This window comes from Paroedura picta, chromosome 7, assembly GCF_049243985.1.
Source record: "Paroedura picta isolate Pp20150507F chromosome 7, Ppicta_v3.0, whole genome shotgun sequence".
In the NCBI taxonomy this organism is placed as follows: Eukaryota; Metazoa; Chordata; class Lepidosauria; order Squamata; family Gekkonidae; genus Paroedura; species Paroedura picta.
Window position 1 is genome coordinate 13,113,201 of NC_135375.1, and position 27,291 is coordinate 13,140,491.

A 27,291-nucleotide genomic window follows, 5' to 3' on the forward strand; every position below is an offset into this window, starting at 1 on the left:
CACTGGGAAAACAAACGAAGAACGTCTGGCAGATGCCTTTGGTTACATGCACAATATAAACACTCTTCTCAATTATCAAAACAGCAGCGAGTCCTCCTTATCTGAATTCACAGTGTGTCCCTGAGAAGGATGCTTCACCACGTCAATAAGGGCTTTTGCTTCCGTGAACTGCCTGGTTTTCCAACGTGCAGAAGGACTCAGAGCTGATTCCGACACCATGTTGCGCAGTCATGGGGCTGGTGTTTGACGTGGTCTCTGCATGTCCACGCAAGGAAATGAACGTACTGATGCTGGCCCCCCACCTAACCTTCCAGACGTTGGCCAGTGATCAGTGTTCTAAGTTCCTGCTGGGCGTCTGGTCTTGGAACTGTTCCCAAGAAGGTTAAATGAGCAAACAACTCATCGAAGACCACCATTATTAAAAAGGCATTCCCTTCCGGGAAATGGGTTTCCCACCCACTTGGCTTCTCAATTTGAGGCTTATTCTGAGAGGTGTGGAACAGGAAGGCAGAGCTGTCATAAGCTCAAGTATACTAAGTGCAAATGCACCAGTTCCATGTGCAAAAGTTAGGGCTGCCAACCTCCAGGTAAGTAAGCCAAAAACGAAATCAAAAGGCCAAAATAACGAGTCTCTCATCCACTCTTATTAGGCATATTAAGTATATTAATCATTCAACTTCTTGGTAATCAGCCAAGAGATACGTCTTATTTGATTTATAACTGCTAAATGGAACATAGGTATGTTGGCAAATGGATCTAGTTTGGTTTGTATTACTTTGTACACATTAGGATATTTTGTTAATTATGATGAAACTATTTATTTGTAGATTTTGGAGTGGCAATCATTGAGGAAGAATCAGACGATGGGAGAAATGTACCTGGGCCCCCGTTCTGATTGCCAAGAAGTTGAATGGTTAATATACTTAATATGCCTAATAAGAGTGGATGAGAGACCCATTATTTTGGCCTTTTGATTTTGTTTTTGGCTTATCTATAACGCTGGGAAATCAACAGTGCAGCTTCTTTGCATTGAACCTCCAGGTAGGGCCTGGAGCCCTCTGGAATGACAACCATCCTCCAGACAACAGAGATCGGTTCCACTGGAGAAAATGGCTGCTCTGAAGGGCAGATTCTTCAGCATTATAGTGCCAAAACCACCTTTCCCAGGCTCCGCCCCCAAATCTCCAGAAATTTCCCAACATGCAAAGTTCTACCAGCCCAAAGCAATGGAAAGCTAATATATAGGATCAGTGCAATGTAAAACAGGCCAGACCACCAAAACTGTGCATGATGCTCTTCTCCCTTCACCTGATTCTACTTTAGCCACACTTAAGGCAGATGTAGTTAAGGCTGACCACATTCCATGTTCAGCCGGGAGAAACTGTCAATGTTTCTTACAGTGGCACAGTTTGTATGATACGTCTCCCTTCCCACGACCATTCACCATACCTGTCGGGCCACCAAACATTCATGAGCGGATAGAACGTTTGATTTACCCCTGCAGATATACTCCAGCGTGTGGCAGTCCTGAAGGGCAAAATCAATGTGGCGGATGGGAACTGTGGAATGCCAAGCCCGTGCAAGTTGGATTCAACTGGTAAATGTGACAACCTTGTATAGATGCCCAGTGGCCTTCGGAGGCTGGGCAGGCATACCTGGCGTGCAGGTGTACCTGATCTTTCTGCAATGCAGCACAGAGACCGTTTCCAAATTAGGAGATGGAGACAAGGAAAGGGATATTCCCAAGCAACTCAAAATGGCAGGCTCAGGGGAAAAAACCCGATTGCACGCATTTCTGTATTTGGCAGTCCCGAATTAGACTCGATTAGTCCCCACTTAAAAAAATGAAAACTTGTTTTCTGAGGATTCCTTTGCTGCAAATGAGGAGGCAATTAGAGTCTGCGCCCAAAGAGGAGAATTTCAGTGCAGAAACGGACAAAAAACTCAAAAGCTGCAAATCTGAACGATATCCCAGGTGCGGAAACGGTCTGAGAACACTCAGGGGATTCTGGCGTCCAAGCTGAGTCATGGATATACATATATGTGGAAGTGTATAGTATATATGCAATGACACCCCCCCGCCCTTTAAAGGACAAGTTGCCCTTTTTTGGAACAACAGGACTTACTCTGAGCCTGTCTCTGGGAAGGGCAACTGCTCCCTGCTTGATGATTTCCAGAACGCGCTCCACTGACAACTCGGCCCCGGCTTGCTCAATCCGTGAGCTGAAGAAGCTGATCACCTGAGGAGAGACATAAACGAGGACAACCAGGGGTCAAGGATGCAGCGTCAGAATGCTGGTCAGACACATGGCGTCTGCAAACCCTTGAAAGCCGCCGAATTGGACCAAGGCGGCGATTTACGCTGGGGACCCCAACCCTTTTGAGCCTGCGGGAACACCTGGTGGCTGCCATATATCTCCAATAGTCAACCAGAATATTTTACAGAGAGTGAGCACAATGTGGAAGGTGCTGCCAGAGGATGTCACGATGTAGGAAGAAACAGCTTTAAAAGGGGATTTGATAGATTCATGGAGGCTAGGTTTGTCAGTTGCTACTAACCAGGGTGACTGAGGGGAAACCCCAATATTCAGAGGCACTCAGCCTCTAGATCCCAAAGCCGGGAGGCAACATCAGGGGAAGGTCACAGCCTCTATGCCAGGGTGGCCAAACTGTTGCTGGCTGGGGCTCATGGGAATTATAGTGCATGGACATCTAGAGAGCATGCCAGCATGCTGGCAGTGGCTCACGGAAATTGTAGTCCATGGACATGGACTTTAGGATGCTTGCTTTAGGATGCTTAGGGCTGATCCTGCGTTGAGCAGGTGGTTGGACTAGATGGCCTGTATGGCCCCTTCCAACTCTATGATTCTATGATTCTATGATTCTATGACATCTGGAGAGCATGCCAGCATGCTGGCAGGGGCTCATGGGAATTGTAGCCCATGGACATCTGGAAAGCCACAGTTTGGCCACCCCTCCTCTATGCCCTGTTGATGGCCCTCCAGAGGAGCTGGTGGTCCAGAAGCTTTGCTGGGTAAAAGCCCTTCTTAATCCCACCAACTTCCTAAAAACACTTGGCAGGCTTCAGAGAAAGGGTCAGCAGGTACCACGGTGCCCACCCTGGGGAACCCCGATCCATGCAAAGCTAGCGATGTTTTAAAATTTACGCAAACCGAATGCCACGTTTAATGCTATGTTAAAACAATACACAAACCAATTAACCATTGGGGCCAATTCTAGCTTTATTCATATGCCATATGATCATGCCCTGAAGATGTACGTTTATTGGTCACGGTGTAGCATAGCTGCTAGGAAGAGGAGTCCCAGACCAAGACATCCCACTCTCTCCCATTCAACCCTCACCATAGCCACTAACCTGCCTCGGGCAAGCTCTCATGGTCTCACCCTCAATGCCCTGTATGTTGGGAAACATCCACTTCCCTCACAAGGCTACGGTAATTCATTTATTTCTTTTATGCTATTTATGGTCCACCTTTCTCAGCGGGATGCACTGAATCATGCATACAGTCTTGAGAAATCAGGGCAGCCTATCTATAAAGAGCAGCAACGCTGGCGTTCTGGAAGCGTTTATAGTTTTATACATTTATACTCTGCTTTGCTCACTAAGACTCAAGGCTTTTTGCTATATATTCCCTGTCATGTAAGAAGATCATAGTTTGACGAAGAGTGCTTGCACTCGAAAGCTCACTCTCTGAATAAATCTTTGTTGGTCTTAAAGGTGCTACTGGACTCTGATTTTATTGGGCAGATTACAAATATGATTTTTTTAAAAAGAAAATTTCAGTCAAGCAGGCAGCAGATGACAAGGCCTGGCACCTTCCGGAGGTTTTGCTCAGTCAAGCCAGTAACTCTAGCAGCTCAGCTCAGAGGGAGAGGAGGCCCTGTGGGCAAAGGGCCCTGAGGCCTTGGAAGGCTTTGCAGGTGATCACCTTGGATAATCTGCCTAAAGGAAGGGGAAGTTGTTGACTGCCTTGCACTAAGGTGCTAGAGATGCCTTTGTACTTCCCAGGGCTAGACACCCAACTGGAGACGTTCAGCCTAATTAGGCCCTTACAACTCTTGCAGCTATTAGGAAGACAAAAGGGAGCTGATGGCTTGATGGCTCTGGGATTCAAATGAGACTGCAAGCAAGTACAGGCCTTGATGGCCCTCTTTTAGAGCAGGGAGATTTGTCAGGCTTGCAAATAAATCTTTTCAGGATATGCTTGAAGTGCAAAGCAAGTGAAATCCGAAGGAGGAAGGGAGCCTCAGCAAAAGGACAGCTATAGCGTGCTGATTTGATTCGATTCTGATAACTACCTACCATACCAATGACTCCTAAACACATTCCCCTCCCCCACTTAAAACCCCATCAAGCTAACCTTACCAACTCAAACTTTCTTAGGACAAAACTAGGTGTGGTAGCTGTGTTGAATAAAGTTTGAATCTGGGTTACCTTTTACACCAACAAAATTTTATTCTGGGGATTTGCTTTCATGTGTTGTTCTTAATGGGGGGGACTGGGACAACTGTGCTTGATATTATCTCCATTAGCCTTAGAGGTCCCTAATTTTTTTTTTTTTTTTTGAGCTTGCAGGTAACTGGAATTCAGGCACCCTGTGGAGGACTCAGCCGGAAAATGGCTAGCTGCAGGAAGTGGACCCTGCCACAAAATGGCTGCTGGAGAAGGCGGACCCTGATGCAAAATGGCCACTGCAGGTTATGTTCTGTCACACAGTGAAGATCCTAGTATTGTGGCAGCAGCTGATGCCAAAGCAATGCATTTAAAAATCTTCACAGCCACCCAAAAGTCTAATGATGGATCAGAAGACTTCCTGGGCAGGACTGCCACCTGGTCCTACCCATTTTCTAAAATCATATGGCAGGTCAGGAAAGGTGCTGGTGGGCACCATGCTGGGGACTGTACCCAAGGAGTTTACAAACCAACTGTATGGTCAAAGCGCCCTACCTTTACAATCTCCAGTACTATTCAGGGCGTGAGCTTTCGAGTGCAAGCACTCTTCATCAGACCTTGCACTCGAAAGCTCACGCCCTGAATAAATCTTTGTTGGTCTTAAAGGTGCTACTGGACTCTGATTTTATTGTGCTACTTCAGACCAACACGGCTACCCTTTAGAAATCTCCAGTACTGTTTAATCTCCGTTAGTATTGTAAACTGAGCTTATTTGTGACCTGGAATAGGCATGGTGGTCAAAAGGAACGGCACCTCTAATTATGAGAATTCTACATCTTCTTGTTTATGTTTTTGGAAGTTATGAAGGAATCCTACCACGCAACCAGTGTTATTGCTTTACTGGCAAGTCACCAGTAGTGACTAGTACACTCCAGAACATTTCTTGACAGCAAGGCTGCTAGAAATAGACTCCAGAACATTTCTTGATCCAGGATTTCTCAACCAGGGTTCCGTGAAACCCTGGGGTTTCTTGATGACTCTGGAAGGGTTTCCAGAATGGGTGGGAGTCAATTCATTTTTAATATGGTTTTAAAACTTGTTAAACATTTATCAGTTGACGTGACCATATATGGTCATGTCAGCCTTCCCCTCCTTTCAAAATGGCCCCAGATGGGCCTGGAGGAGAGCGGAAGGGGAGGGTCCCAGGTGGATGTGTCCACAGCTGTGCTTCCCAACCATATTCTGCATGATTGCACCACTTCTGGGTTTTTTTGAAGCCTGAAGAAGGTTTCAGGGGATTCTCAATAGTACAGAAAGTTGAGAAAGGTTGCTTTGATCAAAGCCCCCAACCCTTCTTCCTGTTTCACCATGTTACAGAGCTTTTTGGCTGGACACACAGAGGTGTGCCATGCTTTAAAAGGCTCCGCATCCAAAGGAAAATCACTCTGATCGCAACAATATCGTTGCTCATCTGCCTTATACTGAATTCAGCCATCAGTATTGCCTACTCAGACCGGAAGCAGCTCTCCAGCGTCTCATGTCCAGGTCCTAACTGGAGATGCGGAGAACTGAACCTGGGACTTTCTGAATGCCAAGCAGAGGCTCTACCACTGAGCCATGGCCCAGGACAGCAGATGCCACCCCCTTAGAAGATTGCATCTAGCATGGCCCATTAAATCTTCTTCCACAAATATTAGATAAAAATAATTTCCCTTCTCCACAATGTCACCTACAGAGCTGTTACTTCTGGCAACTGCGGCAAATGGCTTTAGCCATCCTTCAATTAATTATTTGGATCCCCCGTCATTTCTGAGATACTTTCCCAGTTACTTCCCAGAATCATTAACGCTACAGGAAAATCCCCAGCTCTACCAATGTCATAAATAACCAGCTCTTGGTAACATACAGGATGTTAGCAATCCCCAGGAAGAGAAAGCTGGTCGCATTCCCTGTGCTGGGAGTCCATTTAGATCTGGAACGATTTGCAGCAGTAAGTGGAAACAGAAATCATAACTATCCTCTTGTTAGCAACAGGCCCAGATGTTTTCGATCTGTACAATACCAGAGTTGTCAAATGCTGCCAATCTGGGCAAGGTAATTCGCATATTATGCAAATCATGTACGTATATACAAGCGCATCTCATTTGGGTACTGGCCAAGAGGCGCTTTCTTCCTGCCAAAGGCAAGAACCAGAGACACGGACAGGCGATGAAAAATCTTATCATCGGGCTCCTTTTTCAGCATCAGAAAAAACTTACAGCCTTCCACCAAATGACTCTCATTTACCAGTAAGTGCTGGCATTTTCCAGAATGCACTGGAAATAATCATAATTATGAAAAGATTGCTGAATGGCTTTTCTGGCTTTCTTTAAACAAAAGCTAAGCAAAAAAAAAAAAAAGTCTATGAAATCAGTTTGTCAAACGTCATCAGGGTTCTCGCTGAAAGAGATTTGCCAGAACCCTGTTAATAAATCGTGATTTACAGAGTCAAGTCCAGATCCAGCCTTTTTCCTAGTTACAGTTTTTGGTTGCATCGCAAATTTTGGCCTGGGGGCAGGAGTGTTCAGGTTTTCTGACTAGTATCAGAATCACTGATTTATTTGATCCAGTGATTTGATCCAAGTAGGGATGCCAGCCTCGAGGTGGGGCCAGGGACTCCACTAGAAGGCGCTTTATCAACCAGGGTTTTGTGAAACTGTGGGGTTGCTTAATGGCCCTAGAAGGGCCATTAATATATATTTTTAAATATGTTAATATATTTTTAAAATGTGTTAAACATTTATTGGATGATAAGACAAGAGGAGTGATAAGAGGAGTGAGCCTCTTGTGGCGCAGAGGGGTAAGGCAGCAGACATGCAGTCTGAGAGCTCTGCCCATGAGGCTGGGAGTTCGATCCCAGCAGCTGTCTCAAGGTTGAGTCAGCCTTCCATCCTTCCGAGGTCGGTAAAACGAGTACCCAGCTTGCTGGGGGGTAAACGGTAATAACTGGGGAAGGCACTGGCAAACCACCCCATATTGAGTCTGCCATGAAAACGCTAGAGGGCGTCACCCCAAGGGTCAGACATGACTCGGTGCTTGCACAGGGGATACCTTCACCTTTACCTTTAAGACAATATATGGTCATGTTGACCTGCCCCCCAATGGCCAATGATGGGTCAGGGAGGGGGAGGTAGAAAGGGGAGGGATCCCGGGTGAGAAGCTATGTTTCCCGACCATATTCTTCATAATCTCTCCACTCCACTCGACTCTCAAATCCTGAAACATGTTTCTGGGTTTTTTTTAATGGTAAAAAAGTTGGGAAGGGCTGCCTTCCCAATTACAGCTCATCTCCAACCAACAGAGATTAGTTCTCCTGGAGAAAATGGATGCTTGGGGTGGACGGGCACTGTACCCGTTGAAGAAAAAAAAGAACTGTTGGTTCTTATATGCCGCTTTTCCTTACCTGAAGGAGGCTCAAAGCGGCTTACAGTCACCTTTCCTTTCCTCTCCCCACAGCAGACACCCTTTGGGATGGGTGAGCTTTGATATTCCTGCTTGGTCAGAACAGCTTTATCAGTGCCGTGGCGAGCCCAAGGTCACCCAGCTGGCTGCATGTGGGGGAGCGCAGAATCGAACCCGGTATGCCATATTAGAAGTCTGCACTCCTAACCACTACACCAAACTGGCTCTCTTGAGGTCCCTGTTCTTCAGGTAGTAAAAAACATGTTATAAAATCCAGCTCTTCTGTGTAGTCCCCTGCTGATGACCAGGGGAGACCTGGCACCTAGATCTGAAGTTAATAACTCTTGCGAACAAAAGTACTATGGCTGTTCTTTATAAGCTGGGGCTGACTGATAGATACTTTTACGACATTATTAAGTCGTTTTCAAGGCTGTTTTGAATGCTGCTTTGGTGGTTATTCTTATTCAGCAGAGAGAAAACTTTATAATCGCTAAGAAGGAGCAAATGAATGTTGTCTCCTACTGGCTGGAGTAATCTGAGCACCTGTTTCCCCATCTCCTGCCTTATCTACCGTTTTAAAAAAACGATTGTTATGTTTTAAAAAGAAAAACACACAAAGAACTCTATGTGGGAAGGAAATAATTTAACCAAGGCTAGATTGTTCACATTGTTTATTCCCTTCAACTGAAAACTACCTTCCAAATTGAGTCCATAACAATACCTTCATTGTTATTGAAGCGATGAACGCTTAATACATAAATAAAACAAAATGAGTATCCTTGTTAGTCCCTCAGAGCCAGAGTCCAGGAGCACCTTCAAGACTAACACCATTTGTGGCAGGGGAGGAGCTTTCGGGAGACACTTCTCACTTCGGTAGAAAAGAGTAGCTTTTGTGAGTCACTGCTCTTCATCTAATGAAGTGGGCAGGGACTCACAAAAGTTCCTTCCCTGCCACAAATTGTGTTAGTCTTGAAGGGGCTCCTGGACTCTGGCTCTTTTCTCCTGAAGAAGTGAGCAGAGACTCCTGAAAGCTCCTCCCCTGCCACAAATTGTGTTAGTCTTGAAGGGGCTCCTGGACTCTGGCTCTTTTCTCCTGAAGAAGTGAGCAGAGACTCCCGAAAGCTCCTCCCCTGCCACAAATTGTGTTAGTCTTGAAGGGGCTCCTGGACTCTGGCTCTTTTCTCCTGAAGAAGTGAGCAGAGACTCCTGAAAGCTCCTCCCCTGCCACAAATTGTGTTAGTCTTGAAGGGGCTCCTGGACTCTGGCTCTTTTCTCCTGAAGAAGTGAGCAGAGACTCCCGAAAGCTCCTCCCCTGCCACAAATTGTGTTAGTCTTGAAGGGGCTCCTGGACTCTGGCTCTTTTCTCCTGAAGAAGTGAGCAGAGACTCCCGAAAGCTCCTCCCCTGCCACAAATTGTGTTAGTCTTGAAGGGGCTCCTGGACTCTGGCTCTTTTCTCCTGAAGAAGTGAGCAGAGACTCCCGAAAGCTCCTCCCCTGCCACAAATTGTGTTAGTCTTGAAGGGGCTCCTGGACTCTGGCTCTTTTCTCCTGAAGAAGTGAGCAGAGACTCCCGAAAGCTCCTCCCCTGCCACAAATTGTGTTAGTCTTGAAGGGGCTCCTGGACTCTGGCTCTTTTCTCCTGAAGAAGTGAGCAGAGACTCCTGAAAGCTCCTCCCCTGCCACAAATTGTGTTAGTCTTGAAGGGGCTCCTGGACTCTGGCTCTTTTCTCCTGAAGAAGTGAGCAGAGACTCCCGAAAGCTCCTCCCCTGCCACAAATTGTGTTAGTCTTGAAGGGGCTCCTGGACTCTGGCTCTTTTCTCCTGAAGAAGTGAGCAGAGACTCCCGAAAGCTCCTCCCCTGCCACAAATTGTGTTAGTCTTGAAGGGGCTCCTGGACTCTGGCTCTTTTCTCCTGAAGAAGTGAGCAGAGACTCCTGAAAGCTCCTCCCCTGCCACAAATTGTGTTAGTCTTGAAGGGGCTCCTGGACTCTGGCTCTTTTCTCCTGAAGAAGTGAGCAGAGACTCCCGAAAGCTCCTCCCCTGCCACAAATTGTGTTAGTCTTGAAGGGGCTCTTTTCTCCTGAAGAAGTGAGCAGAGACTCCTGAAAGCTCCTCCCCTGCCACAAATTGTGTTAGTCTTGAAGGGGCTCCTGGACTCTGGCTCTTTTCTCCTGAAGAAGTGAGCAGAGACTCCCGAAAGCTCCTCCCCTGCCACAAATTGTGTTAGTCTTGAAGGGGCTCCTGGACTCTGGCTCTTTTCTCCTGAAGAAGTGAGCAGAGACTCCCGAAAGCTCCTCCCCTGCCACAAATTGTGTTAGCCTTGAAGGGGCTCCTGGACTCTGGCTCTTTTCTCCTGAAGAAGTGAGCAGAGACTCCTGAAAGCTCCTCCCCTGCCACAAATTGTGTTAGTCTTGAAGCGGCTCCTGGACTCTGGCTCTTTTCTCCTGAAGAAGTGAGCAGAGACTCCCGAAAGCTCCTCCCCTGCCACAAATTGTGTTAGTCTTGAAGGGGCTCCTGGACTCTGGCTCTTTTCTCCTGAAGAAGTGAGCAGAGACTCCTGAAAGCTCCTTCCCTGCCACCAATTCTGTTTAAAGTGCTCCTGGACGTCGGGTCTTTTTTACCGATATCAATAAAAGCCTTTAACATTATCTCTCTTCTGATACTTTCTTCTGCTTCCGTACCTTGGCTGCGGGTAATTTAGGAGCTGTTATCACACAAAACTGTTATACGCCGTTTTCACACAGAACTTCATTGGAATGAAGACGACATAATTTAACAAACATCATCCTGGTGTACTTGAAATGTTATGGCCAATTCCTTTAGAAACCATTCTGCAAGCCATCTCCCAGTATTCCACTGTTCTAACCACACTTCCACCACATAAATAAGAAGCCAGGATGCGGGTTGTTACAAAACCAACAGGGGACCTTATCTTATCTACCAGAAGAGCTTTCCAGTAGGGTAGGAAACATGGACGGTATTTCTTTAAACGAATGCTATGTTACTTGCGAAGAGCCTCTTGTGGCGCAGAGTGGTAAAGCAGCAGACATGCAGTCTCAAGCTCTGCCCATGAGGCTGGGAGTTCAAACCCAGCAGCTGGCTCAAGGTCGACTCAGCCTTCCAAAGGTTGACTCAGCCTTCCATCCTTCCGAGGTCGGTAAAATGAGTACCCAGCTTGCTGGGGGGTAAATGGTAATGACTGGGAAAGGCACTGGCAAACCACCCCGTATTGAGTCTGCCATGAAAACGCTGGAGGGCGTCACCCCAAGGGTCAGACAGGACTCGGTGCTTGCACAGGGGATACCTTTACCTTTATGTTACTTGCAGAATTAAGACTGCAGCATAACAATATGCCTGAATGAAAGCAATGCTAAACCACCACCACAGCAGTCAAAGCGCTAAGGCAAATGGAGATACCACCAGCTGCTGATCCTAATTCAGTGCTTCCATTTTATGGAGTATGGAGAACTTTTCTTTGGATGGGAGCGGGGGCAGAAGATTGCTCCTCGCTTAACCAGGCTTTCTGGATGTTCCATACATAGCATCAGGCATGCCTTGACACCAAACTATGGAAAGCCTCAGCACCTGGCTACAATTACGTTCTTCCTAATCTTTGTCCCCAAGAGGCTCAGAGCTTAAGTATCTCACCTATGAGCACATCCATAATCTCTAGCACTCTTTAGAAATGGTAATCATCTGTCTGCAGGTTAATGTTATTCCTATTTAGAGCATCTGCCCTGACTGGGATGGCCTGATCTTGTCAGATGTCAGAAGCTGACCCAAATTGGCTCTGGTTTGGACATAGATGGGAGACCACCAAGGAAGGAGATCATAGAATCATAGAATCATAGAATCATAGAGTTGGAAGGGGCCATACAGGCCATCTAGTCCAACCCCCTGCTCAACGCAGGATTAGCCCTAAGCATCCTAAAGCATCCAAGAAAAGTGTGTATCCAACCTTTGCTTGAAGACTTCCAGTGAGGGGGCACTCACCACCTCCTTAGGCAGCCTATTCCACTGCTGAACCGCTCTGACTGAGAAAAACTTTTTCCTGATATCTAGCCTATATCGTTGTACTTGAAGTTTAAACCCATTACTGCGTGTCCTTTCCTCTGCAGCCAGCAGAAACAGCATCCTGCCCTCCTCCAAGTGACAACCTTTCAAATACTTAAAGAGGGCTATCATGTCCCCTCTCAACCTCCTTTTCTCCAGGCTGAACATTCCCAAGTCCCTCAACCTATCTTCATAGGGCTTGGTCCCTTGGCCCCAGATCATCTTCGTCGCTCTCCTCTGTACCCTTTCAATTTTATCGATGTCCTTCTTGAAGTGAGGCCTCCAGAACTGCACACAGTACTCCAGGTGTGGTCTGACCAGTGCCGTATACAATGGGACTATGACATCTTGTGATTTTGATGTGATGCCTCTGTTGATACAGCCCAAAATGGCATTTGCCTTTTTTACCGCTGCATCACACTGCCTGCTCATGTTTAGTTTACAATCCACAAGTACCCCAAGGTCTCGTTCACACACAGTGCTACCTAGAAGCGTATCCCCCATCCAGTAGGCATGCTTTTCATTTTTCTGACCCAGATGCAGAACTTTACACTTATCTTTATTAAATTGCATCTTGTTCTCATTTGCCCATTTTTCCATTGTGTTCAGATCTCGTTGAACTCTGTCTCTATCTTCCGGAGTATTTGCCAGTCCTCCCAATTTGGTGTCATCTGCAAACTTGATGAGTAGTCCCTCCACCCCCTCATCTAGATCATTAATAAATATGTTAAAAAGTACCGGGCCGAGCACCGAACCCTGAGGTACCCCGCTACTCACCTCTCTCCAGTCTGATGAAACACCATTGACAACAACTCTTTGAGTGCGGTTCTCTAACCAATTCCCTATCCACCTAACGATCTGAAAATCCAGATTGCAGTCCTTCAACTTATCCATCAGAACATCATGGGGAACCTTGTCAAAAGCTTTACTAAAATCCAAGTAAATGACATCAACCAAATTTCCCCGATCCAGCAAACCTGTTACTTGGTCAAAAAAGGAAACTAGGTTGGTCTGGCAGGACCTGTTGGAGACAAATCCATGCTGACTTCCTTGGATCACCAAATTGTCCTCCAGATGTTTGCAGATCGCTCCCTTTAATATCTGCTCCATTATCTTCCCCACAACAGAGGTCAGACTCACTGGTCTGTAGTTTCCCGGGTCATCCTTCCTCCCTTTTTTGAAGATCGGAATAACGTTTGCTCTTTTCCAGTCCTCCGGGACATCTCCAGTCCTTAAAGAGGTTCCGAAGATGATGGACAAGGGCTGTGCAAGTTCTCTGGAAAGTTCTTTGAGTACTCTCGGGTGCATTTCATCTGGACCAGGGGATTTGAACTCATCCAGTGCAGCTAAATGCCTCTCGACCACCTCTCTATCCATGTTAACCTGCCACCCAAACACTATCCTTTGGCTACAGCCATCTCTAGATGTGCCTAAACACTTAGACCTGTGGGAAAAAACAGATGTAAAATAGGCACTAAGCCTTTCTGCTTTCTCTGCATCTTTCGTTAAGAGTTTGTCCATCCGCACCCAACAGCGGGCCTATTGCCTCCTTTACTTTACGTTTGCTCCTCACGTAACTGAAAAATCTTTTCTTGTTACAATGGGCTTCCGTGGCCAATCTTAGCTCACTCTCAGCTTTGGCCTTTCTGATGATTGATCTACAGTGCCTAGTAACCTGTAGGTACTCTTCTTTAGAGCTCTGTCCTTCCCTCCATTTCCTGAACATTTTCCTTTTCTTTCTTAGTTCCTCTTGAAGTTCTCTGTTCATCCAAATAGGCTTCTTAGAGCTCCTGCAGTGTTTTCGTCTTTCTGGAATAGTCATTGATTGAGCATGCAATAGCTCTTGTTTGAGTAGCGCCCACCCTTCACATGCTCCCTTCCCTTCTAGCATTCTCGTCCATGGTATGACACTCATCATGTCTGAGTTTATTAAAGTTTGCCCTACGAAAATCCAACATCCGCGTCTGGCTACAAGCTTCCTTGGCTCCCCATCTCAAAAGGAATTCTATGAGGACATGGTCACTTCCCCCTAGGGTCCCCACCTCCTTCACCTCATCCACCAACTCTTGCCTGTTGGTCAGTATTAAGTCCAGTATGGCTGAACCTCTTGTGGGTTCATCTACCATTTGATAAATGAAATTGTCAGCCAGGCAGGTCAGAAACTTGCATGACTGAGGACGCTTCGCAGAGTTTGTTTCCCAGCACACATCTGGGAAATTGAAGTCACCCATGATGACAAGGTCCTGCCGTTTGGATATTTTCTCAAGCTGCTCACAAAGTGCAGCATCCACATCCTCTCGTTGGTCAGGCGGTCGGTAGCAGACACCAACCACCGCACTGTTTGTTTTCCCCTCGCTTATTTTCACCCAGATGCTTTCCACTGTAGATATGCTCTCCTTCACTAGAATTTCCTGACAGGTAAGCCCTTTTCTCACATACAGTGCCACTCCTCCACCTCTTCGATCTATTCTGTTTTTTCTGAACAGTTCATATCCATCCACCATTACATTCCAGTCATGAGAATCATTCCACCAAGTTTCTGTGATGCCTACTAGATCATACCTTTCCATCAGCATGAGAAGTTCCAGCTCTTCCTTTTTATTGCCCATGCTTCGGGCGTTAGTATAAAGACATCTGAATCCTTTTACTTTTGGTTCCCTATGAGCTGGCCTTGCCGGTTGGGCTGCCTCCGATAGTTTTCCTTCCATACACTCCCTATGTTGATCGTCTCCTTCCCCTAGTGGCTTTAGTTTAAAGCTCTCCTGATGAATCTCCCCAGGTTCCTGCCAAACACATTCTTCCCCAGTTTTGATAAGTGCAGTCCATCAGGTGCTAGTAGGCCTTCCTCAAGAAAGCCTATCCCATGGTCCCAGAAACCAAATCTCTCCTGCCGGCACCAACTACGCAGCCAGTGATTCACCTCCATTATCTTCCTCTCCCGACGCATTCCTCTTCCCTTGACAGGCAAGATTGAAGAGAATACCACTTGTGCCCCCATTTGCTTGAGCTTCCTCCCCAGATCTTGATAGTCTTTTTTAATAGGAGCGATGGTATTCAGGGACATGTCATTCGTTCCCACATGGACCATCACAAATGGGTAGCGATCCGTAGATTTGAGGAGTTTGGGCAGCCTTTCTGAAACATCTTTAATTTTCGCCCCTGGCAAGCAACACACCTCTCGGGTTAGGGGGTCGGGCCCAGCCACGTGGCGATCCATTCCTCTTAGCAGGGAGTCTCCAATTACCAGTACTCTCCTTTTTTTTTTCTTCTCAACTCCATTTCCTTCTGTCCCCGGGGCCTCTTCCCTTTGTCTTAGAGTTTGTTTTGGGACCTCTTCCCTTGTTGACCCTTGCACCTCCTCTGCAAGGGCCTGAAATCTATTCTGGAGCTCCAAAGGCCCCGAGAACTGTCTCGCCCTTCGCCGTTCAGTCTTTTTCCGAACTGCCTGCAGAGGCTCCCTATTGTGGTCAATCTCCTTGTCCTCTTCAGGACTGGTTGTATTCTCTTTATTCTCTTTATTCCATGTTGCAGAGCTCTGGACTACGAACTCCTCCCCTTTCTTGCTTTGGGTCAGAGTAATAATTTTGTTTTCTAATCCCCTAATCTTTTCCTCCAAAAGTTTTACCAGCTTACACTTGGGGCAGCTGTAGTCCATCTTGTCTTCTGGGAGGAAGGCAATCATGTCACACTCACTGCAGATGATGGGATGAGTGTCCTGGAGGTCCATTGTAATGTCTAGGCAGTGCAAGTACTAGGGAAATATAATCTACTGATATAATCTACTGATTCTAATTGCTCGGCCAAGAACCCCAGGCTAAGAGCCACAGGCCAAGAGCCCTTTGTCTCTTGCCAAAGGCTCGCGCCTCTGGTGAGGAGTAGCCCTTTTTAATCCTCCCAACAATTACCCAGCAATCACCTCACCCAGGCAGAACAATAGCCTCACCTGGTCAGCAGCAACTCTCCCCAGTAGCTCTCTCCACATGCTCTCAGTTGTCTGAGCTCTGCCTCTGGTGAGGAGTAGCCCTTTTTTAGCCTCCCAACAATTACCCAGCAATCACCTCACCCAGGCAGCACAATAGCCTCACCTGGTCAGCAGCAACTCTCCCCAGTAGCTCTCTCCACGTGCTCTCAGTTGTCTGAGCTCTGCCTCTGGTGAGGAGTAGCCCTTTTTTAGCCTCCCAACAATTACCCAGCAATCACCTCACCCAGGCAGAACAATAGCCTCACCTGGTCAGCAGCAACTCTCCCCAGTAGCTCTCTCCACCTGCTCTCAGTTGTCTGAGCTCTGCCTCTGGTGAGGAGTAGCCCTTTTTTAGCCTCCCAACAATTACCCAGCAATCACCTCACCCAGGCAGCACAATAGCCTCACCTGGTCAGCAGCAACTCTCCCCAGTAGCTCTCTCCACGTGCTCTCAGTTGTCTGAGCTCTGCCTCTGGTGAGGAGCAGCACTTTTTAATCCTCTCAACAATTTCCCAGCAATCACCTCACCCAGGCAGCACAATAGCCTCACCTGGTCAGCAGCAACTCTCCCCAGTAGCTCTCTCCACGTGCTCTCAGTTGTCTGAGCTCTCCATGCAGGACACGACGCAGAGGCAGGCAGTGGCAAACCACCTGTAAATGTCTCTTGCCTTATTTATTGATTTATTTATTTTCTTACTTACCGCCCTCCCCGGGGACTTGGGGTGGTTTACAAAAATACAAGAAACAATCCATAATATATAAATAACCATAATCTTAATACTACTAACTGATAATTGTAACAGTGCAAACAGGTCCAGGAGCAGAATGCAATGATGGATTTTGGGGAGGCAGGGAGCAGGGGCCTTGCAGATGTTGTTGGTTACACCTGCTCTCAACCCAATGCCTGGTAGGAGCTCCCTTTTGCAGGCCTTGCGGAACTGTTTTAGCTCCATCAGGGCCCTGATCTCCTCCGGGAGCTCGTTCCACCAGGTGGGGGCCAAGTCAGAGAAGGTTCTGGCCCTGGTCGAGGCCAGACAGGCTTCTTTAGGGCCAGGGACCATTAGCCAGGTGGAAACCCTTGAAAACCCTATGGGGCTGCCATAAATCAGCTGTGACTTGAGGTCCCTGGTGGTTAGGGAGACCGACAGTCTCTGCACCTCCTGGACTGTGCAGCTGGTGAGGTTCACCTCCATGGCTGCAGTCCATCCTCAGTAAGATCTGGTTTATTTTAAAGTAAACAAATCACAGCTGGAGATTGCGTCCTGCTCTCATGTGGCGGGGCCGAAGACTGAGGTAACTGGGAGAAGCCCCCCCACCCCTTGTGGAGTCACCAGAGTCTGCGACCCTGCCTACAAAGAAGAGGAGCTCATTCCCCATGAGAACCACACCCATCTGTGCAAATCCCAGAAATTATATGAATGGCCTTCCCATGCTGAGATCCAAATATTACTTACCAGATCTATGTTCTGCATTACGTCTTGGAAAGAAGGGTGAGTTCGAAATTGCTCAAAGAGGTCTCTCTTATAAAGCAGCGCGTACACTAAGTTGGGGTTATGGTGTAAAGAGTTGGTCAAGCAGGAGTTGATGATCTCCAGCATCATTCGGATGACTTCTTCAATCACGTTCAGATCCTGTGCCTTTTAAGACATACAAACAAAAATAGTAAGCACAAAATACCTTTTACATTATACATGCGACAAACAATGACTACCTCAAGGTCTACTGCCAACACAGGTACTTTCTGGGCAGGAGATCATTTTGGGGAAGGGGGCCGTGGCTCAGTGCTAGAGCATCTGCTTGGCATGCAGAAGTTCCCAGGTTCAATTCCCAGCATCCCCACTTAAAGCAAGGATTCCCAGGTGGGGTTCTAGGGAACCCTGGAGTTTTGCAAGAGCTCCCCAGGGGTCACGTGATCTTTCCCAGGAATCTGGGTGGCTGCTGACATCACTAGACGTCATTGGAGCTCACTTCCCCTGTTCCTCTACAGGCCTAGTCTCTTTCTCCGCAATGGACACTGCAAATGATCTAATCATTGATTGGCTAATCTTACTTCTGTGCCCACCTCTGAAGTGGCATGTCACTTCCCGAGTTCCTCAGTTCAGGGTCCAAAGGTTGAGAAAGGCGGACTTAAAGGATCAGGCCATAGGTGATGCAAAAGACCTCTGTCTGAGACCCGGGAGAATTGCAGCCTGGTTAAGTAGACAAAACTGACCTTGATGAACCCATGGCCTTGAGCCAGTACAAGGCGACTTCATGTGTTCTTGCAAAAGTGGTTGTATTGAGAATCTTGCAGCAGCAAACAGGCTAAATGCCAGACTTAGGCAGGTGTCTAATTTATTTTCCAAGCCTCCTTCTATGAGACTATCATGAGGTATCCAGGCCAAGAGAACCTAGATGGCACCATTTCCAAGGTGGAAGGCTCAAGGTTCACCTATGCTACTTTTTTTGGTTAAAGCTATTCAAGCATCGTCTTGGACCACCTTTTTTACACCAGCGAGTGCAGAAACTTACATCATTCTTTTTGATCTGTGTTCTGGGGAACTCTGCAGGTTCCTTGAAAATTCACTGCAGGCTCCCCCCCCCAGATCAGCAATAGCTGACCTGTTTCCCTTGTTGCTGCCAATATTCCTTCTTTAATGCATAGTTACTGGGATCTTTTAAGAAGAAGAAGAAGAAGAGTTGGTTCTTATATGCCGCTTTTCTCTCCCAAAGGAGGCTCAAAGCGGCTTACAGTCGCCTTCCCATTCCTCTCCCCACACCAGACACCCTGTGATGTAGGTGAAGCTGAGAGAGCCCTGATATCACTGCTCGGTCAGAACAGTTTTATCAGTGCCGTGGCGAGCCCAAGGTCACCCAGCTGGCTGCATGTGGGGGAGTGCAGAATCGAACCCGGCATGCCAGATTAGAAGTCCGCACTCCTAACCACTACACCAAACTGGCTCTTGTGGCGCAGAGTGGTAAGGCAGCTGTCTGAAAGCTTTGCCCATGAGGCTGGGAGTTCAATCCCAGCAGCCGGCTCAAGGTTGACTCAGCCTTCCATCCTTCCGAGGTCGGTAAAATGAGTACCCAGCTTGCTGGGGGGTAAACGGTAATGACTGGGGAAGGCACTGGCAAACCACCCCGAATTGAGTCTGCCATGAAAACGCTGAAGGACGTCACCCCAAGGGTCAGACATGACCCGGTGCTTGCACAGGGGATACCTTTACCTTTACCTTTACTGGGATCTTTGGGATGTCTTGGGGCACCAGGACGGTTCATTTGGGACAATGCTGAGGCTCAATGCGAACTAAGCATGCATCCTAGAAAATGCACCAAGATGGTGTACAAATTTGCAGGGGAGCCCCGTGGAAGATGGGCAGGGGTTCCCCGGCCAGACAAGCTAAAGTGCAAAGACTTCCCTGTAGACAGGAAAGCTTGCAAGTGAAATGATCAGAGAGGAAAATGAATGTGTTAATTTTCTTGTTCCTACAGAACAGGTTTTAGATGGGGGGGGGCAGGGAGGGGGAAAGAAGAGACACAATTTCCATGTTCCGCCATCCCTTTTGCCCCAGAGACATTAAACACTCCAGTCTGTTTTATGTTTTCAAGCTTTGAACTGCTTGTTTCCAAAGTCCCTGGTACTCTCATGCACGGCTTGCCTCCTTCTGTGCATGGAGTTAAATTTAAGTGACATGCCTAACAAGACTGTTTTGGAAAATATGCAAATGGCACAGGTGCCTCTTTTCATTTTTAATCCAGTGTATTCCAGGCCATTTATGTTGCATTACTCCTACAAGAATTTGCATGGTTTGCTTATTTCCCATTACTGCAAAGAGACACAGCAGAGATCTATAAATAAGCAAATAAAACGTCTTCCTTTTGAAAGGGAGTTCTGGAGGTTATTTTCAATTATGCCATCTCTGGATGAATATCCCCTGAAGGCTCTCCCCTCCTATGCAAAGCTCTGCAGAATTCTTGCTGGAGTGGCTTGCCTCCTAGATTGTCATAGTTACCATGGCTGCATTTCTATAACCGGCAGAATGACATGTTGAAGGTTTACCTGGTGGTAGTATTTACAGAATCATAGAATCATAGAGTTGGAAGGGGCCATACAGGCCATCTAGTCCAACCCCCTGCTCAACGCAGGATCAGCCCAAAGCATCCTAAAGCATCCAAGAAAAGTGTGTATCCAACCTTTGCTTGAAGACTGCCAGTGAGGGGGAGCTCACCACCTTCTTAGGCAGCCTATTCCACTGCTGAACTACTCTGACTGTGAACATTTTTTTCCTGATATCTAGCCTATATCGTTGTACTTGTAGCTTAAACCCATTACTGCGTGTACTTTCCTCTGCAGCCAATGGGAATAGCATCCTGCCCTCCTCCAAATGACAACCTTTCAAATACTTGAAATTTGGGGGAGGGATCTCCACTGGGATGTGATGCCACGGAGTTCACCTTCCAGAGCATCCATTTCCTCTGGAGGAACTAATCTCTAAAGCCTAGAGAGGAACTCCAGGCCTCACCTGAAAGATGGCAAGCCTACAAATAACTCTAGAACTGTATGAAGTTGTCTTAACTTGTTGAAGATTCACTACGTCCATATGAACATGTCCATGAAACTGCCTTGTACTGAAGCAGAACTTTGGTCCATCAAAGTCACCCAGTATTGGTCGACTCAGAGTGGTAGTGGTTCTCCAAGGTCTCAGGCTGGTCCTACTGCCTGGTCCTTTTAAGTAGATACAGTGGGGATTGAACCTGGGACCTCCTGCAAGACCAAGCAGAAGCTCCACCCCTGAGCCGCAGCTCCTCCCTCCAGACCCAACATTTCCTCATTTGATTGGCAGTAGCCTGCAAAGCACTTATGCAGAGTTCCTCCCCAGGACTGTGTCCTTCAAATCGGAAGGGCTATGGCAGGGGTAGTCAAACTGCGGCCCTCCAGAGGTCCATGGACTACAATCCCCATGAGCCCCTGCCAGCATTCACATGGGAACTGTAGTCCATGGACCTCTGGAGGGCCACAGTTTGACTACCCCTGGGCTATGGGGTTAAAATGGGAATCATCTGCTCTGCCACCAAGCTGTGGCCAGGCGACTCCTCCTCAAGGGAAAGGTTCCACCCAGCCCATACTGGCTAAGAGTACAACCTGAGGGGAAGCAATACCAGCATGCACAGGTTTGTCTCCCTCCTCCCCTCCCCACAGAGAGAGAGACAGAGAGAGAGAGAGAGAGAGAGAGACAGAGAGAGAGACAGAGAGAGAGAGAGAGAGAGAGAGAGTGAGAGACAGAGAGAGAATGAGAGAGAGACAGAGAGAGAGAGAGAGAGAATGAGTCTGGCTTCAGATTAAAAGACCAAAATAATGACCCTTATTTTGAGGCGCCCGGGGCTCTTGACACAGTCATGCACTTTTAGATTGCTTTCTTCCAACTGCAGCAGAAGTTCACACTAACTAAGCAGCCAAGTGCTGAAGCAAGAGACCGCTCTTTTCACGCTGCTAAGCTGGAACTGAACCCCAAGCTTTTATGGTGGTTAACCCATGGCAAAAAAAGGCCTGCAAGCAGGATGGGTTAGCATGTCCTTGATTATTAATTTTATTGGCATTCCTTTAAAAAAAAGAGAAAAGGGTTGGGTACTATGAAGCAGGGGTCCCCAACATGCCCCCCCCCCTGCAAAGTGGTTTTAACATTTGGGTATGGCCATATTGGAGTTCTTCCCCAGCAGGGTTTCCACTGAATATCTAATTGGCTGTGCAGATTTAATATAATGCCACTTCACTAGGAGTTGCTACTACACTGTTAATTTTATCCTCTCCCTCCCCTCTTCCTCAGTGTATTTGTAAATTATCTCTCTTCTTCCTGCCTTTGGGCTTCCTCTGTGTCTGTAGCTGAGAGCTCTGACAGAACTGCTCTGTGAGAACAGCTTTAACCGTACTGTGACTAGCCCAATGTGACCTAGCTGGCCGCATGTGGCAAAACATAACCAATTCCTTCTTTTCAAATAGGGTATGTAAGAAATTTCCAGTAAGCCATTTGAGACATGCTTTTTATGTCAGCAGCGGGGTAATACTACATTCTGAAGGGGGTTGGACTAGATGACCTTGGATGTACCTTCCTATGATTCTAATCTCCCTAAGAAACTCTGGGAACGACAGTTCTGAGGAACGGCTGGGAACCTGTGAAAGAATACCCAACACCATGCCAAAGAAACATTTTAATTCTTCTTTATTGGCTCACCTGGTTTACGGCTGTGGTATAGGTATAGCCACCTAATGACAGGCTTTACTCAAGAGAAGTGTACAGTCTGACTTCCAGAATGTCTTATTGCATGTCCCTGTGGTGTCTACTTTAAGTCTTTTGCATCAATTTTAAATGTTGATCTTCTCAGATGGGGAGGGAGAGGACAGAGGGAAGGGAAGCGAAAGGCAGCACAGAGATGAAAGCAGGGGTAGTCAAACTGCGGCCCTCCAGATGTCCATGGACTACAATTCCCAGGAGCCCCTGCCAGCGAATGCTGGCAGGGGCTCCTGGGAATTGTAGTCCATGGACATCTGGAGGGCCGCAGTTTGACTACCCCGGATGAAAGGAACTGGGTTAAGGGATGATAAAAGACTCCGCTTTGTTGGGCTGCATCATCCACACCAAGCAGAGGCAGCTCTCTCTGCAGTGAGACGTGGCGTCGGGGCATAAACGAGGTTATAAAAACATTTCTTCGCTAACAAGAAAGTTTTATCACCCTGGGTAATAACTTGTGTACCAGTTTCGACACCAACGAGACAAAGACTCGGAGACAATGACCGAAATGCAAAATTGCTTTGGAGGCTTCTTCGACACAACAGCTGCCATCCGTGAGGAAAGGCATATAATTAGACTGGTATTTTTGTGTCACATAGTTTAGGCTTCTGACAGAATTTTGAACACACACACACACACGGACGCACACACGCTCTTGAAACTTGGCAACCCCATGAGGAGTGCAGATATATTAACCTCTGACTTTTGCTCAGGAGGCCGTCACCCTGAATGAGTTATTTATGACATGTGAAACGGCCTCCTGCTGAGTCAGACCACTGATCTGCCCAGATCAGCACTGCCTGCTCAGGCTGGCAGCGGCTCTCCAGGATCTCAGGTGGAAGTCTTCCACATCACCTGCTACCTGATCCTTCTAGATGCAGATGCATGGATCCTGGATCTTCTGCCAGGTCCAGTGAAGGTAGGAGAAGGTAGCAGAGATGGTAAGTCCGAGGGCCGGCAGGGTGTGGCCTGGGATGCTGATGGTGGGACGTAGCTGGCCGATATGTACCACGCTGTGTGAAGGTAAGGCACTATTTCAAGGCTGGAGTCTGACTGGGGTCAGGAAGGCTGAGGAGACAGGGTGGGGCCAAGTACTCAGCCAGGCTGTGAAGCTGGGAGGTGTGGTGAGCCCATGTCTACATCCTGGGTGAGCCCATGTCTACATCCTGGCTTTAGGATGCTTAGGGCTGATCCTGCGTTGAGCAGAGGGTTGGACTAGATGGCCTGTATGGCCCCTCCCAACTCTATGGTTCTATGATTCTATGGCCTGTATGGCCCCTTCCAACTCTATGATTCTATGATTCTATGGCCTGTATGGCCCCTTCCAATGGCCTGTATGGCCCCTTCCAACTCTATGATTCTATGATTCTATGGCCTGTATGGCCCCTTCCAACTCTATGATTTTATGATTCTATGAGTGCTGTCAACTGCTCAGAAGTGAAGAGCCATGTGCTTCAACCCAGCCTCCACAGCCTCCCACAGCCTCCAAAGAGGTGATCAAGTTTTCTACTGAAGCTCCAGTAAAGTCAGCTTTTTGGTAAAGACCATGGATGAAGTTGTGAGGAGAGAATAATTGCATCCACTAGCTCGTACCCAGCTGGCAGGGGCTCATGGGAATTGTAGTCCATGAACATCTGGAGGACCACAGGTTGACTACCCCTGATTTAGAGGAATCCAGTCTCTTATGGCCCTCAAAGAAGGGCATAAAAATAATGGCCCATTGGACATTAGCTGAGAGGCTTTTGCAAGCTTTCTTGTGGATAGATTCTTGGCGCACTGTCAGGCGTTTCCCCATCTCTGCCAGGTGAAGCTACTAGCACCCTACTTGATGCTGGAAAACCTACTCATAGTTATCCATGCAATGGTGACCTCCGGGTTAGATTACCGTAACTCACTCTATGTGGGTCTGCTCCTAACTGTGATCCGGAAACTGCAGCTGGTACAAAATGCAGCTCTCGCTCGGACGCTGAAGGAAATGAGTCTGGCTTCCACTAGGACCTTTTTGGCTGTGGCCCCAGCCTGGTGAAATGAGCTGCCAGTTGAGACCCCGGGCCCTGGCAGAACTACCTAAGTTCCACCGGGCCTGCCCAACAGTGCTCTTTTCCCAGGCCTTCGCTTGAGGCTGGAGCAAACTAGCACCCAATGAAATCTACGGGCCTCCCTCCCCTCATCACCAGGTTTCTGTCTGTTCAATGGACCAGGAGGCAGATCGATGAACCGAGTAGATGTAATGAAATGACACAGGTTTTAAATAATGTCTCTAACTGTGATGTTATAGGCCAGGTATGTGTGAAGCTTATTGTGAACTGCTCCGAGCCTCCGTATGGGGAGGGGAGGGATATTAAAGCCAAATTAGACAAATAAATGAATGAATCTCTGATCTAAGCAAAGAGAGCCAGTTTGGTGTAGTGGTTAGGAGTGCGGACTTCTAATCTGGCATGCCAGGTTCGATTCTGCGCTCCCCCACATGCAGCCAGCTGGGTGACCTTGGGCTAGTCACAGCACTGATTAAACTGTTCTGATGGAGCAGTGATATCAGGGCTCTCTCAGCCTCACCCACCCCACAGGGTGTCTGTTGTGGGGAGAGGAAGGGGAAGGCGATTGGAAGCCGCTTTGAGCCTCCTTCGAGTAGGGAAAAGTGGCATATAAGAACCAACTCTTCTTCTTCTTCTTCAGTAATATCAGGGCTCTCTCAAGCCTCACCTCCTTCACAGGGTGTCTGTTGTGGGGAGAGGAACGGTAAGAAGATTGTAAGCTGCTTTGAGACTCATTTGGGTAGAGAAAAGCGGCACCAACTCTTCTTCTTCTTCTTCTTCTGGAAGAAGAATATACTGCAGGCTGCTTCCCTTAGCAGCTTGGGGGGAACAGGAGGGGGTGGGTGTGCATTTTCTAGGTGGGAAGGGACTCAGGAGGACGTGATGGCATACAGTCCACCCTCTAAAACAGCAATTTTCTCCATGGGAAGTGAACTTGGTTGGCTGGAGATCAGCTGTAACAGCGTAAGATCCCCAGGTGCCACTTGGAGGTTGACAGTCCAAGCTAGTGCCAATGAGTTGGATCAATGATTTGGACACTTTTTTGACAGACACTGGTCTATGCTGGCAACTTGGGCTGGGCACACACAAGCACAAAAGGGAAACGCAAAAGCAGAGCAAAATAAAGCCCAAGGAGTTGTTGTATTTAGAAATCCGCGGGGGCAGGGGGAGAGAAGTTCACATATTAACTCTAATGCATGTTTTGCATTCTCAGCAATTATGAATAAAACCCCTCTAAGCGTCGGCATTTTTCCTGACTCACGGCTAGGAAGTTTATAGGAAAGCTTTTCTGCTAAAAAAGAAAAAAGGAAACCGTGAATACTCTATAAAACAGATTCATTACTTCCGATATATCAGGCAATCAAGCTGAAGAGAGGTAATGGTATGAATGAATGAATTTTAAAAGAGGACAAAGTTGAAGCTTTATACAAATGCTCAGTTTTGCTTACTTTGTGTGTATGTGTGTGTGTGGGGATCACAATACGAGATTGTAAGCTAGAAAACCAGCTATTCACTTTTGCCAAGTTCAGTGGCTGCATTCCAGCACGGAGTAAAATTGCTCGTACAGCCACAAAGATGGGCTTCATGATGCTTACCTCTTCCTTGGACTGCAATCAATTCATTCATTCGTACTGGAAGTATGCACGTATTTCTTGGGGAAAGTGTTTTAAGCCCTGATCTCATTCAGAGAGTGTAATGGAGCTGCAAAATATCTACTGTATGAAGTGTTTCTTCTTCTTCTTCTTCTTCTTCTTCTTCTTCTTCTTCTTCTTCTTCTTCTTCTTCTAATTAATTCAACAGAATGTTCAGCTAAACCTCCAAAAAAAGTTCTTAAGTTCTTGACAGAGCAGTTCCCCAGTGGAACAGCCTAATCTCAGGAGGTGGTGGGTTCTCCTTCTTTGGAAGTTCTTAAGCAGAGGCTGGATAGTCATCTGACAGAAATGCTGATTTTATGAACTTAGGCAGATTGTGAGTGGGTGGGCAGGAAGGGATGTGCCAGTGTTTATCTCTTGTGGCCTTTCCTTGCATACCCAGGGAATTGCTGACCGCCACTGTGGGATGGTAGGTGAATTCCCTCCAGGCCAGGCTGGATTCTGGAGATTTTTTTGGTGATGGGGGGAATCACTTGGACATGAAATTGGGGTCGCTGTGGGTAGGCAGGTAGTTGTGAGTTCCTTCACTGTGCAGATGGTTGGACTAGATGACCCTGGAAGGCCATTCCAACTCAATGATTCTAAGAAAGTGGGGAGCTCCCCCTCACTGTCAGCCTTCAAGCAGCAGCTGGACAGATACTTATCCTGGATACTTTAGGCTGATCCTGCTTTGAGCAGGGGTGGGACTAGATGTCCCTCTTCCAGCTCCAGGAGTCTATGATTCTTAAAACACACATACAAAAACACATACACTTAGCTGAATGAAAACTGTGGAAATAGCAACCTGAATTCTTAATCTCTTTGTTGCCAATACAGAATGCTCCCGCGCTTTAATGTCTATCAATATTTTGAGGGGAGGACACCAGATGAAACCGTGCAGTTACAATTATGATTGTTCAATAGTTCTGAAACAATAAATAGTTTATGGACCTCATCTGCAACAGAGAGCTCTGCTGCTTTTAAAATCTCTTACTGCAACTCTAGAGTTCAGGCTACGTGCGATAGGCAATGAAAGCAGGAACCGTTCAATTCTGCATTTCCTTTCTGGCACTAAAAAGCCACCTGTATGCTTCCAGCGCTGCGTTCATTGGCGAAAGCCGTCAATGAAGGGCTTTTACTAATGAATTATGCAACTCATTCAAGGAGGCTGGGTAAATAAAATCCGAAATGAAGCACACGTTGTCTTGGAAATCCTAGAGAACAGGGCTTCGATAAGGGCTGAAGTCCAGGGCATTGTGAGTACAAGAGCAGGAAGGTATTCTAAAAGGCCCACACTTCTCAGCCTGCAGCTGAAAGTACCCGGGACAGAGAGGAGGAAAAGAGTGCATGTGAGAGATCGCCCCTCGCTTGTAAGCCAAGCTGCAGCTTGGTGTAGTGGTTAGGAGTGCGGACTTCTAATCTGGCGAGCCGGGTTTGAATCTGTGTTCCCCCACATGCAACCAGCTGGGTGACCTTGGGCTCGCCATGG

At 47.4% G+C, this 27,291-nt stretch overlaps 1 protein-coding gene across 4 annotated transcripts in view; it reads right to left on the reverse strand.

The window, feature by feature from the left end:
• Positions 1 to 27,291, reverse strand: part of DYM (dymeclin) — a 231,024-nt gene that overhangs the window by 36,996 nt on the left and 166,737 nt on the right. For all 4 annotated transcript variants that reach the window (XM_077346761.1, XM_077346758.1, XM_077346762.1 and 1 more), the window contains 2 exons: positions 17,324 to 17,506; positions 2,127 to 2,240 (listed from right to left, as the gene is read on the reverse strand). In XM_077346761.1, coding sequence (XP_077202876.1) covers positions 2,127 to 2,240; positions 17,324 to 17,506 — 297 coding nt within the window. The remainder of the gene's footprint in view (positions 1 to 2,126; positions 2,241 to 17,323; positions 17,507 to 27,291) is intronic.